This window comes from Ambystoma mexicanum, chromosome 11 (assembly GCF_040938575.1).
Source record: "Ambystoma mexicanum isolate Mex_15411 chromosome 11, UKY_AmexF1_1, whole genome shotgun sequence".
Taxonomy (NCBI): domain Eukaryota; kingdom Metazoa; phylum Chordata; class Amphibia; order Caudata; family Ambystomatidae; genus Ambystoma; species Ambystoma mexicanum.
In genome coordinates this window covers 892,019,262-892,034,385 of record NC_090934.1, presented here as the reverse complement: position 1 = coordinate 892,034,385, position 15,124 = coordinate 892,019,262, and the positions used below count along the sequence as shown (strand labels likewise).

General features: G+C 42.2%; 1 protein-coding gene across 1 annotated transcript in view; it reads left to right on the top strand.

Annotated features, from left to right (window-relative positions):
- Positions 1-15,124, top strand: part of LOC138503895 (mucin-5B-like) — a 365,999-nt gene that overhangs the window by 199,517 nt on the left and 151,358 nt on the right. Inside the window, exon 8 of the mRNA XM_069623966.1 lies at positions 12,174-12,302. Within this exon, the coding sequence (XP_069480067.1) occupies positions 12,174-12,302 (129 nt within the window). The remainder of the gene's footprint in view (positions 1-12,173; positions 12,303-15,124) is intronic.

Here is a 15,124-nt window from a genome sequence, read left to right as displayed (position 1 = left end):
TGCCAGGAGGATGAAAGGTCTCAAGTCTTTAAAATTGCCTCTTGGAACACACAAGGATTTACACACTTGTTTAAGTTGAATTGGCTGGATGGCATACACATAGCTTGTTTGCAAGAAACATGGTTAAGTAATGTGCCGATAGCGACAGAGTTTGGGATAGTCTTAAACCCAGCCTTAAAACCATTAAAAGGCCGTCCGATGGCTGGCCTTGTAACTATGGCCAGAAGATCCTCAGGCTGGATGATATCAAATTCACTCAATCATTCACCATTTATCCAAGAGACTTCCATGAAAATGATGGATTCACAAGAAAAGTGCATTGACCAGATAATAATACTAAATGTCTATTGGAACCATAACAGAGCCGGTAAATTTGAGTTCATAGATCAGGTATCAGAAATACTCGACCATCTGTTGGAAGTCTCAGGATGGTCTAATATAATTATTTGTGGAGACCTAAACATTGACATGTTTAAGCCGCAGGAAGATGAAAAAAAGAGGCTGGCTCAATCATGGACAGATGAAATGAATTTACGAAATGTACAAATGCTTAATGGAAATACTCAAGACGATATCCCACCAGCGCCAACATGGCATCAGGCGGATTTGGTCGCTACAATAGACTATATGTTTGTGTCCGAAGCCTTGCATCCTCGAATAAATTCCTTGAAGATCCTACGTAAAAATGTATAACCGTACTGTCGGCACAGCCGGCTTTATTACCACGAGAATGGGAAGCACAGTCAACAACTCAATCCACTCTCCATCTCCCATTTCCAGTTGACATCATGACTGCACAAGAGAAGGGAAAGGCTTTGGTACCCGAAATGAGGCTGTATAAGCAAAACTTCACACAATCTGAACTCAATTTTCTGGTGAAGGAAGTGGTGAACCACCCTGAGGAGCTGTATGGCGGCAGGCAGCGCAAGACCTCGGTCCAGAGGAAGACTGACATATGGTGCTTCATAAGGGGCACGATTGTGACTGTGGGCATCCTTCCACGAGACTCAGAGGACTTTAGCAAATGCTGGAAAGGACCTGAAGGCCAGGGCCTGCAGCCCCATTTCCCACCACAGGAGGGAGAGTGCAACCACAGGAGGTGGCACTGTGGAACCCCTCATCGTCACATTGTGGGGGGGAGAAGGCCAGCTCTATCCTCAACATAGAGGGGATAGAGGGAATAGGGAGTGACGGGGCTGGAGCAGGAAGCCCCGGCAATGGTGATTAGTCTATCAAACCCCACTTATATGTGATTGCACTTGGCAAAAACATGCATTCCCAGCATAGATGGCCACAAAGGGCAAGGGAATGGAACAACACATTGCAATCAGTGCAAATGCACAATGAGTACATGCATGTGCCTAGGGAGGTGTGAAAATGTAGCAATGCACATGCCTTGTATTTGAAATGTTCATGCCAACACATGAAGGAGCTCATATACCATGAGAATGTAATATCAATGAATGGCAAAAAAGGCTAGCGTGAGGCTTTGACACCATTAATTAATGCCACGGCTCACATTTAATCATGTGTATGGCAAAGAGAAGGGGCAGAATGCAAATTGCATTTCCGCAACCTCCTTCCTCTCAGCCATACAAATGCTGATGCATCTACGCTGGTATGGATTTTCAGGCCCGCTCAGATGCCGGCAAGCCCTATGAGGCCTGTATATTTCATGCACCAGTATAAAGCAGGAGGTCCCCATAGGGATCCATTGTACATGCTCTGTGCCATGTGAGGGCAGTCACAAACAAAAGTAAATGCTGCTGGTACGCAAGCATGCCAGTCAGCGTCTACACACTTTCCACTCCAAAGTACACATGTGAAGGGCTAAAGGTGGCGTACACGCTTGTATAGCACCATTTACCCTTTGCAATTGCACCCTGCAGTGCAAAAGACAGATGTACACATAACAGCTCTCTGCGGCCCTACATGGGCCCCGGAAATATGAGAAACACATATGTATGCCGTAACAGTCCATGTTGACAAGTAAAATCCCATTGCCCCCAAAACAACAAGCAAGCATGGCAGGCCAACAGGAAATGTGTACATGCATGCACCATGGACAGCCTCAGTAGGTTGTACCTCCACACAGGAGTAGCTGCACTCAGTGGCCTTAAAACCATCCATGGCAATCATACAAAATGTGTTTATGCAGAACAAACCCAATGTCGCACAAGTGTCTTGCAAGCCCACTGACATGTATCCAAGATGATTGACAGCATGTCATTATAAACACAAAAGGTGGACAGTCCATAGATGGTGAAGAGGCCGGGCCCTCCAATGCCCTCGACACCTCCACAGCTGTCACTTGATTCACCTCCACCACTTCACAAGATGGTCCTGTAGGTATCAGTAGTGAGAGCAAGAGGAAGGCAGCAAGGCCACAGGACACCACAAATGTGGGATCTCTGGTGGAGATGGAGGAAAGCACCATCCCTACATTAGTGCCCAGTTGCCCCTCCACTGGCCATGCATGTAGCATGGCCGATGTTGAAGCTGCCAGAGCCACTCCACAGCCAGCCCCTGTGGCAATCCACAGGGCTGCAGTCCCCGCTCCGGCAGTCAAACCTCAGGGGTCTAGCACACCCTCCTCACAGTCTGGGAAGTGCGTCACCAGCCCCAACATCATCGTGGCACAGAGAGCAATGACACAACTGTTGAGGAGTAGGAGGAGGATGAGGACACAGGCTTCTGCTCGCTGTATTGCAGCCACATCCCTCTCCACAGCCCACCACCTGTACCTCAGCACAACATGGCAGCCATTTGGGCATGGCCCGATGCCATAGAGCACCGCCATGCATCATGGGTAACACTGGCAGGCCAGCAGGTGGAACACATGCATGCCATGTGGGACTGCCTCCAGGGATCTTGTCACATGATTTCCTGTTCCCTCTGCTAGGCCACCGCTGCCATCACCAAGGTCGAGCAGAGGATAAGGGAACATACAGAGAGCATGTCAGCCTTTGTGGAATCCCTCAATCCTTTCATGTTGCTGACTTTGCAGCATATCCGGGGATAGGGGTCTGCGCCCCCCACCTCAGTCACCCCCATGGAGGAATCACAGCCCAGCACCCAAGGTGCCTCTCCCAGTGCCACCTAACACCAACGGTGTTGGAGCAGGCTACCAATGCCAAGAGGCACCGCAAGTGACTGTAATAACATGCATTTTGTCTAATATCACAGGGGAGGTGGGTGTTAGGGAGAATTCTCCAGAATGGCTAATTTCCCTTAGCTACTGAGTTCCTCAGCAGCTTTGCTGGATTTCTAGGATTTATTTTTTCAGCTAGTAAGAGTGAGAGCCTTTTTTCCAACTCTTACATGTGTTTTGCTGTGTGTGTTTAACATTTTTTGTGTTCATAGACTGTGGAGCCTCACCTACTCCACAGGCATCATCTTTTAACTGTGTGTTACACAGCACCTTCAGTGCAGTGACACAGGATTGTCTTTTAGACTTCCCAACGCAGACTCCATTTTCTGGGACTGACTACTGTCTCCCAGAACATGTAAAGTTGCCATTGACTTTAATTAGTCTTTTTAAATCCACACAACCAGTACAAACCATCTTACATGGAGTACTGGAAAGGGTTAATACGTATCCCTTTTTGTCTGTTTCTCTTGGAGCAATGTTTTGCTCCCTTTTCATTAAGACATGGCTGGTTGCAGTGGTAACTACCCTATTTTTCCTACTGCAGTTCTCATAAATAACCTGGTATTGTTTTAGGCTATCTTGGTAGCCTCAAACTTAAACCCGCTAGACCATATAAGTTTTTATACGGTTCCGGCTGGGTTTATTCCCCATTTCTTTTTGAAAATGTCTTTCTCGTGTTTCTCATGTTTTTCTCTGCGCGCCAAACCAAGTTTGGTTCCTTTGTTCACCGTCTCTTCGCGGGCTTCTACACAGAAGCCCTCCTTAGGCACATGAAAGTCTGGGTAGGCAGGATGTGAGGGAGGGGTGCTCAGCCTTCACTACCACTTTTACTGTGTAGTACAGGCTTGTACCAAAGGTGAATTTGTACTGTCACTTGTAGTCTTAATTGTGTGTCGTTTTCCAAAAGGGTACTGCATATAATTCTGCCTAACAGTGGGTATGGAGGGTGTTTTGGAGAAGTTGTATTGGGAAGAGAGTTTTGGGGAGAGGGAGGTGTTTTGGGGGTGTTTTTTTGGTGAGGGTGTTTTGGGGTGGGGAAGTGGGTGGGGAGGGTTTTTTGACATTAGTTAATTATATATTTGTTCACTTGAAGCAATGCTAGGACATTCCTTATTGTGTGCATGTGTTTAATTAATAATGTGACTGTACACAGAGGTGAGTAGCAAGTACACATCCATTGCGCTAAAAACAAATGTCCATCAGTTCTTGCCGTACCAGACATCCAGCTCTACCCTTTTCCTGCTCACTGAAACAGCTGTGAAGAGGTGGGTGGGTTCAATTCTAGCTGGGGAAAGAATAGTAAGTATTTTTTTTTTTTTATTGTTTTTGTTTGGCTGAAAGAATTCAACCTTTCAAAAAGATCTTCATTACAAAATACATTTACCAATTTTACAATTTTATCAAGCTTTTCATAGCATATATACATATTTGATTGATTTGTTAAATTTTACTGTTTCAGAGATAATAAGCAGTGTCCTATTCACAAGAATGATTGATAAAAGTTGAAAGTTAAATAAATAAATAAAAACCCACATATATTCTAAAATTTAAAATACATTTATCAGTTGGCCATAAGCGATAAATCACGAGGAAAAATCGTTTTTATAAATTGCGTTAATGCGATGTGAATGGCAGTGCGATTGCTTGTCATTAATATAATCCATATTTCATATGATGAGCGATCACAATATAATTTTAATACATTGCAGAAGTAATGTTTACGTATGCCCCTTAAAGCCGGGCAATCCACTATTAGGTGAGCTAAGCACTCTAGTTGCTTAGCATCTTTACAGAAACGGCAAAATGTTTCAGTTTTTAGAATTACACCTCTTCGTGCTAAAATTTGATTTGTGGGCTGTAAATTCAAACGCAGTCTTAACATTTCAGAGCGAACATGATGTGATGGAGACTTTAAAAGATAATAGGCCATTTGTTTAAGCTTCTTGTGAGGGAACAAATTTCGATCAAAATCTACATATTTTGTACATAGTTCTTGGGTTACATTCCATTCATGCCAATACATTCTTTTTTTTGCTAGAACAGGATTCTTAAGTAACAAGTCAATTGAAACGTTCGCACTGGCTAGAGCATTGATGATTTCTCTTACCCACTTTTTAGGGAATACATCATTAGATGCACAGATGTACATTGCAATTGAACCCAGCATATTGTTAGTTTGTATACCCAAAAGACATTTTCGATAAAGATTGCAAAATTTCCAAAGAATTAGACCAAACAGGGAGATACTGCCAAGTTCGTACCTTAACATACACAAAGGAGTACATACTGGCAAGCACAAAACTGTTTTCCAAAACTTCCCTTCAAGTCGATCCCAGTAAATTCTGGACAGAGGTAACAGAGTTTCAGCTCCGTAAGATAGGATCGGGACAACTTTTTGATTGAAAAAGGCTACCACATACTCTACAGTGAATTTGCCATACTTATATAGGATTATTTTGGCTTGTGAGATTAAAGTCGTGACTTTGGCTTTTACGCAGTCATCGTAAATTTGATTTGACGCAGAGCCAGAAAAAGGTAATCCTAAGTATTTATAACTTGGTACAGTTTGTAATGGAACTGCGCGCAAAAACCACTGATTTCTCACCATTTTTGTGGGCCTTTTTCTTTGACAAATCACTATCTGAGTTTTATCCACATTGATAGTTAAATTATTAGTATGAGTATAAGTGTCCAATTTGTTCAAAAGGTTCTGTAATCCTCTTGGAGTTTGCGAAATAAGGACAAGATCGTCAGCATACAAGAGCCATATAATTTTCTGAGCTCCTAATTTGGGAGAATCTGACAGTACTTCTTCAAAGAAGGTCCCAATATCTAAAATGAAGAGATTGAAGAGAGTGGACCCCAGGATGCACCCCTGTTTTAAACCTCTCATTGTGTTAATATTCGCAGACAACAGCCCATCAAGCGATAATCTAACTTGCATTGTCGTGTTCGAGTGCAATTTTTTGATTATAGTTAGCAATGATGGAGGACAGCCATAGCTTTGTAATTTCAGGAATAACAATGATCTATCGACTGAATCAAAGGCTACCCGAAAGTCGACAAATGCCATATACAGAGGTTGATTAAGTTCTGCATATTTAGATTTTAACATATTTAATGTAATTAGATTTACTGAGGTGCCTAGCCCTGCTACAAAACCGGTCTGAAATGGGTCTCTTTTAAACTCATTTAGGGTCCACTTATTCAATTCTTGCAAAATAATACGGCTGTAGAGTTTGCCCGGAGCGTCTAGTAAGGCGATGGGTCTATAGTTCTGTGGGAGACACCGATCACCTTTTTTATGAATTGGTACAATCAAAGAATGAGTCCACGATGCCGGAAGCTCTTGGGATTCATTAATATGCTCATATATATGATATAGGATTGTTGACCATATTACTGGATGTTCTTAAAAAAATTTTGTTTGATAGTCCATCCGGACCAGGCGCCCTAGACTGACTTATTTTATTGATAAAATATAAGATGTCAGATTTATCAATGTTAATATAAAACCGTTTATGAGGAGCGGAACTTACAGGTGATTTGCAATCGGGCGGATTGGCATAGATTTTAGAAAAATAACTAATCCAGCTTTCTTCTGGAACACTCTGCGTTTGTGACTTTATTTGCACCGGAGAAACAGCGCTGGTCAGAGCTTTCCAGATTTGGGCCGTGTTGCTATCACGAATATTTTGTAACATCAATTCACCATCTTGTTGAAATAATTTACTTCGATGGTTCCTCCGCCAGTTCCTGTATGATGTTTTAGTTTGCGTCAATACTGTTAGCCTAATACTCAATGGAAGTTTCATGACTTCTCTTTTTTTAAGGCGAAATTCAGTTTTCTTGCTTTTGGTCTCCAGATCAAACACATGTGATCTTCTGAGGGTGTAATTTTTCTGTGCCCTATTATCTGCAAAATGGTGTATTAAATCATAATAGGGAACTGGGATGAAAGGTGTGTTATTCCGTGAATAACAGAAGGCAGCTTGCAGGGAAGTATTGAGGTTATTTAATTTGTTTTCAGTCCAGATAATACGATTCAGCTGATTGGAGACTGTTAGTTGACCCAAATTCACCATCGTGCTACGATTGATTTTCGTCACTTTTGAATCCCACTGTAACGTGAGCAATCGATGATCGCTATTTAAGTTTGTTACAATGTTAAAAGAATGAATTTGTGAAAAAAGTCTGTCATCAACATAAATGTAATCAATTGTGGCTTTTACGCTGCCCTGTTGCCACGTATGAATCGACTCACTTTTGTCAAATTTGCTTCCATTTATCCTACAAAATCCTCTCGTAAGCATAAGTTGTTCCGACAATTTACATTTTAAATCCCCCAATATGTTCTTCGAGGGGAGGCAATGGAGATTTAGGTCACCAGCAACAACTGTATACTGTATTTCTGGAACAAGCATGATAAAATCCAACATGGAAGCAACATCACCCAAAAACCTCCGATTATCAATGCTTTTGTGGTTCCAGTAGAGATTTACTATAGCGTACAAGGTTGAGTCAATTGACATAACAGTCAATTGCGTGAAAGAATTAGGAGTATGAGAGAATATTATGCTGGTGTTAGAGCTTAATTTAGTTGCTGTAATAAGGCCAGCCATCAGACGGCCTCTCTTTCCTTGAAGAGCTGGCAGGAAATGAATTTCATGGTTGTTCCATAAGGGAGCAGTTGTTAGCCATGTCTCTTGTAAAAGAATCACATCGTGATTATTTAAGATGTTTTGTGTGTTGTTAACCAAATGATTAAAACCACGAGTGTTCCATGAGACCAATGAGATATATCTTTCCTTCTCCGCCTTGTACGCAAGTTAACTCCTGGAATCGCAATTACAGCAGCATTTGGAGGGAGCCTCCGTTATTACATTGCTATCTGTATACACAGTGCCCTTATTAAGTTCCCTTATAGCAGAATCAGTCCAAGTTTCAGCACTAAGAGAACCATTAGATGAATTTATTGGGCCCAAAAGTAGTATGAATCCCAGTGACAAAAGTTGGTTTTTTGCTTCCCAGATGAGATTTCTGACAACTCTTGACGTCAGCCATAGGCATGCCGTACTTACTGAGTTGTCATTGAAAAACTCAACCTGTGCTATGTCTGCAGAGCCAATGTCTTGCAATAGCGGGATATCTGAGAACACCTGTAATATACTTTGTCGGTTTAGCACATATTGCGGATATGGAGCTGGGCGGCATCCCAGCACTAGTGCAATATTATTATCCTTTACTACTTTGGATTTCAAAATTGATTTACCTGAAAGATTTTTAGAAGTATTTTGCGTAACTGTAGGAGTTTGATTAACTACAGAAGGGCGCAAAGTTTTTAGCATGGTAACAATTTCAGCATTGTGAGTAGCCAAAAGAGGAGGCGACTCTATTGCTTCTTTATTTTTATCGCATTTGAATGAAACTGAGGGTTTCAATGATAAATATTGAGTTTGAAAATTATCAGTTTTCTGTGATTCAAGTGAGGGAGCTTTGAGTATCGGTGCTGCGGTGATTCTGCTCATGTAAGCATCAACTTCCTTTCAGATTTCAGCACGACAACTAACTAACATTTCTTGTTCGTGTTCATCTTCACTCACTAAAGAGGGTTGAGAAGAGCGTGTTACATTTAATTTAGATTTCTTAATACATAGCAGTTCAGTTCTTTTGGCAGAGGATAAATTCGCACTAGGTTCTGCCATTGCCAATGGATGATGTATTTCCAGGCCAGCTTGTTCTTGTTCATGGCTATTGACTGCTTTAATCAGATTATCTAAGGGCTCATAAGGCGTTGCAGATGCTTGCCTTTTAGTCGCAGAGCCCAATTTGCTTTTGCGAATTTGGCTTAGTTGTGTGTACTTTTTCGTGATAGCACAGGCCGTTTGTTGACTATGTTTATTTGGAATAGTCAGCATATTAAAGAATTGTTTTGAACTTGTTGGCGCCTCTACTTCGTTTTTCTTAACGTTTTTAGTTTTTTTGACAATCTCAGGTTTTTTCCTTTTTTGCTGTGTTGTTTTCCCAGATGAGTGGGGTTTCAAAGTAGATTGAGTCATCTTTTTACAAAATATTGTATAGGGCTCTTGAGTTGGTATACTGATAGAGTAACTCGCTATCTCCTTTCCGTTGACAGCAACAACCTCTCTAATCACCTGTCCTATATACGGCAAGGAGCACAGTATGCCTGAGTTGTCTATGGTAATTGGAGACAGTTGGTTCTCCAATTGAGCAGGTACATTTAATACTACTGGAGTACTTTTCGATTCATTTGCTGACATAGTAATTGGAGCCATAACTGATGTCATAGTGGCAACAGTAGCCAATTTGGTTGGCATTATACACAATTCAATTGGACTGTTCGGCGGAACATAAGGCTCTTTACTTATCGAGTGTGGAGGAGCTCGCCATGTTTCTTGCTTAGCCTGCCAGGCTAAAACAGCTAGTAACTGGGCACCTTGTACATCCAATTTCGTATTCAATGTATTGAACAAAGTAGTAATGGTTTGTAACGTCAGATTCATTGCTCCTAAGGTTAGTTCGATTACATTTGGTACGTTTGATGGTGTTTGGACCTTTTGCGTAGGTGAACGCTGCCGAGGAGTAGGAAAAAGAAAAGAGGAGGTGAGATTAGATTTCGTATAACCTCCATTTGAGTACATCTTGGGGGAGAAGGAAAGATTAGCAAGTGACTCTTGCATTGTGAATTCCGAGCCAGGAGAGGGTAAGTCAATCACTACTACATCCCCCTGCGTTGTAGCTAAAGCAGGGCTGGACTTAGGGTCGGTAAGTAGCGCCAATGATTCTCCTCTTAATACTGTGCTGTCAGATAGAGAGACATGCAGAGAGGTACCACAGCCCGCCTGGTTGTGATTGGCTATCTTTGTGTCCTTAGAGTTTTTTAAGGAGACACTCTGCGTAACACAGTCAGGGTAGAAAAAACGTATATCTTTAGTACTCGGATTTTGTTTCAAGGCGTTAGCGACAGAATTCACAGCACGCTTTTTTACTTTGGAGTTCTTTGGCACTTCTGTATTGACTGTACAAGGAGTTGATACACAAGGCACTGCCCCAGTTGATTTACCAGTAAAGTTTAGGGACGGCCCTTGGATTGGAGGCATGCCTGTGCAGAGTGTATATAAATTACGTTTCATGATGTTTTATTTTAATAACAATTGAATGCCCGTACCCGCCGGAGTCTTAGAAGAAAAATTCCGCCAATTTGGGAACGCGCAAACTCTCTCTCTATAGGTAGTCGGCAATCAATATTGCTAGCAATAGTCCCCCAGGCCTCGCTTTACTCGCGACGCCGCAGCGAAGCGGCAAAGCGGGACTTTCTCGGGACTTCGCCGGTGCGCGCGCGGTGCGCGCGCGTTTCCTCTTAAGTAGGCACGCCCACACAGGGGGTAACAGAGCCTAAATATAAAAGACACAGTGTGAATATATGTATATATAATAAGTTAACAACTTAATGACAATACTCTGCTAATCCTGAAGGCTTCACCTTGTGGGAAGTGTAGTTGTTTTCAGTAACAGTTCTTCACGAACAAACGATACTTCACAGGAAAATAGCAAAGAGCAGCGGCAAAGCGAGACTTTCTCGGGACTTCGCCGGTGCACGCGCGTTTCCTCTTAAGTAGGCACGCCCACACAGGGGGTAACAGAGCCTTGTGGGAAGTGTAGTTGTTTTCAGTAACAGTTCTTCACGAACAAACGATACTTCACAGGAAAATAGCAAAGAGCAGCGGCAAAGCGGGACTTTCTCGGGACTTCGCCGGTGCGCGCGCGCACCCTCTTAAGTAGGCACGCCCACACAGGGGGTAACAGAGCCTTGTGGGAAGTGTAGTTGTTTTCAGTAACAGTTCTTCACGAACAAACGATACTTCACAGGAAAATAGCAAAGAGCAGCGGCAAAGCGGGACTTTCTCGGGACTTCGCCGGTGCGTATTTGAGTAGTAAGTATTTGATTTGAGTGTTCTACCCCTGTAAGAGAAATGAATGCTTGGGCATGCGTGAGTTGTTAAATGCTATCGGTGCCACTATGGCATGTGACCACACCAGAGCAATCCCACTGTGTCCCGAGTGTCACATTATAATTTTGTTCCTGTATTTACCACAGTACTTTGGCCCTCTGAGATTATACTTCTGGATGCACCATAGTGAATTCACACTCTGGTGTCCAATGCAATTAGTGCCCGACTATGCTTTTATCTCTCTGATGCACAAGGTACATCCTGTGACTGGTTCCTTGATGTTGATCCTTGATCAGCATGCTGAATTCTTCAGAGGGACCCATGGGGAACCCTGCTCTCTCCATAATTCCTATTATGAACTCTGCTTGAAAACTATTCTCTCCCATCCAGGGCTACTTGCTGCACACTCCTCACATCAGAGATACCAGCGCCCTAGCCGCCTCCTACCGAAGCATCACCATGAGAGTCTGGATGAAGGCAGCTAACTGCCACCTGGTCCTCCAGTAATCTCTTTACTCTAACATCTTTACCTCTATGCTCAAATATTATATATGCATATCAACAAAGCCACTTGCAGATGGCTATTGCATGACATTCCCATAATACATCAAACAATGGAAGGCTCCGCATCTGAAATCAACTGACATATCACAGTCCCACTAATACGTTCTAGCACCATGGGCACACAATGCTCCCCTCTTGCCACACATGCCTCTATGCTCTTGAAAAAGAACACCCGGAAACAGGCCCAGACGTACAACTCTGAAGAACCTTTGGTTGGCATGCATCAACATAACAGCAAATATGTCTTGCATTGTTCCTCTCTATCCGCGAACGTAGCCCACCTCTCTCTTTCAGATCTACCAGAGTGTTTGGAGACCATGTTAATAGCCATGGAATGTGCTATAAATTCCAGTAATAAAAAATATGTAGTAAAATATATGTGAAGAATGTGTGTACAGTCTGGACCATTGTATGCATTTGTATGAATGCCTTTATCAGCATTGAATGCAGGATTAAACTAATGTCACTATTTCTCATTCTGACAGCTCTGTTCTGTGATTACTACAACTATCAAGAAGGATGTGAGTGGCACTATAAGCCATGTGGTCATCCCTGCCTGAAGACCTGCAGGAACCTAGAAGGGACATGCGCCCATGAACTTCCAGGCTTAGAAGGCAAATATAAAACTGAATTAGACCCTTTTATGGCGATACGCCTTTGTTGTTCCATATTGCTGTTCTCTGAAGTTTGCTGTGATATTGCATCTTGCTGTCTCATGAACTGTGTCACTATTTGAAATCTTGCTGCGCTCTGAAGTCTACCATAGTGTTGAACATGTTTTCAGTTTTTTTTTGTAGAAACACACATTTTCCTCTTTGCTCACTTTATCAAACCATTGAATTGTGGGCTCACTTTGCTTAAAAGCAACGTGTTTCTTTTGCCATGGGAAAAATAGGGCTCGGAAAAGAGGGATGTGTTGTGCACACAACATAACAACCTAATAACAGCATATATATTTTTTAATACAAATCATGTATTTGATGTCTGGGACCTCATTACATAAAGACTGGTATCAAATAAAATACTGCCAACTAGAGGAGAAAACCCATAACCACTCGTGGTGATTTAATGCTTACCGCTTGTGATTACCGCTAGTAATATGATGGGATCTGGGCTCCTCTTAAATATGGTCAAAATCAAAGTCAGTTCAACTAAGCATGGATGAACACTTTCCCAAACCCAAAGCAACCCAACGTTCACTTTATTCAAGAATTCACAGGGTTTTCTGAATTTGTAATAGATGTGGTTGACAGATTGGGGCTAAATTCGTAACAATTTCATGCTGATTAAATCTTGCTGTATCCAGTGGGTTGAAGTCAGACCCTTTCATGCAGCACATTTGTAAAGCAAACTAAGTTTGCATTTAAAGGAACGGGTCAAAAAGTTTCGTGCTACAGAAATTCTAAGCAATTTCTTTAACATAGAAACCAAAATGTTCACTTTGTTTTCAGCTGACACAAAAAAAACTAAAACGTCTCTTACAGAAAATATATGTTATGTGCGTTTCCGCAAGTTGCAGAACTCATAACATAGCAATTCCAAGCGACTAAATGGTATTCATTTTAGTGAAGTTGCATCATGCATGCTCAACATATGACTGACTGCATCAGTCTGGCTGACCTTTCAAGGTTATTAACTCGCAGACATGGCCCCTCCTTGTAATAAATAATACACTTCAATAGACCTCATGGAAGAAAACAGCGGGATAAAAGTTCATGTACTGGTAATTCATGACTGTCTAGCTCGTGTGATATTAAAAACCTCAATAATACTCAATATTGCAATCTCGAAAGGAAGAGAAGCACACTCAGGCCTATCAAACCTGTGACTGTCTTTGAGGGTCAGACATGAAATCTAACATTTGCCCACTTTAACCTGTTTCATTTTTTAAACTGCAGAAGGATGAACGCCACAGCTCTTTTCACGCAGATTCAAAATTGAGACCTACAGATTACGCATTGATGTCTACAGCACGTGCATTAACTTACTGTGAAATATGACTGCAGTGTACTGTGCTGTTCTGTCTGGATACTATTCACAGATGCTTGCGGCTCCATTTCCGTAGCCCTCTCTTCCCACAATCTTGCTTTCCCATACTACCGAATTAAAAGTTATTTTGGATAGATGTTTATTTCCCAAGACACAACCCAAACCTGCCTAAATGTCTGGTGAACTTCACAAAGAGGTTTAACTCTTAAAGGAGAGTTGGGCATTTCAGGCCATAAGGAAAGTGTTCGGGAACCCGCAAACCTACCGGTTCTCACTTGTAGATTCATGGGAGCCCATGGATCACTTTTGAGAAACTGCATTCAGACCTAGTTAAGACCACCTGATTCACAGATTACTGCGGATCCCTATATCTTCAAGTATGTTAAATGAGTAGTTTAGGTGTCAGGTCCATATCACTGTCCCATAAATCGATTTGTGTCACTTCTGGCAATATGATTTCTTAACCGGTAGCAGTACATATTTGCACCGGTAATATTTCTGGAAAATCCTAAACATATTTGTTTTGCTGGTAGTAATTTGTACAACTGGCAATCAATTGTACAAGCACTAATGCAATCCCACTAGTGGTGTTACATAACTTGCAAATATCTTATTACTGAAGATAAAGGGCCCGAGACCAATTGCTATCTTGGAAGCACCTATAAACCTTCACTCCGGAAAGAGATCTGCTCAGGTCGCTTCTTGGAACCCCTGTATTTGCCAGTTGGTTAATGGAGAGTGGATCCAAATGTCAGACAAGTTCACACATACTTTTTTCCACAAAGTATTTTATTTGATTATTTTTAGTGCAGACCTACCTTGAGGCAGGTGGAGCACTTTACAAGGTGTGGAAGCAAGTGTTTGGCATGACGTTTAAGGGCAACAGCGCAGTACTGTTGGTAGATTGGTGGAGAACAGGTGATTAAATCATGCAGTAGGTATTGATGGTTTTTAGTGTTTTACAGAGCTGGCCTATGGTGGGGGTGTTCTGAGCCTCCACCAGGAGAGAGTTCCAGGCGTTTGGGACATGGCAGGAGAATTATTGTCTGCAGGTATTCTCTTTGCAAGCTAGTTTTGACTCTAAACTTTTGATGGATGTGCTATGGGAGGACGAGAGGCTCCAGTGATGTGTATTTTGCCTGATACAAACATTTCTCTAATACAAGTAGTATCTACCCAGGTCTCTTTCAGTGTCACTCAGTGATTGGTATAGAGCTTCTGCAATTAATGTAGTCCTGGTGGATAAGTGGCCTCTCTTTGTAGACCAATGGCTGTGCAGCTTGCAGATGTATATTAGGAACTCTTGGGGGAGCTCAAAGCCTTTCATAGGTAGGTTCCACAAACTCTACACAAGATAAGGTAGGTAGGGCTCTGGGTTTGGTATCAACTACCGAAGGCCACCTACATACACCCCTCATTTAAAATCACCCTTGTACTCATGTACATG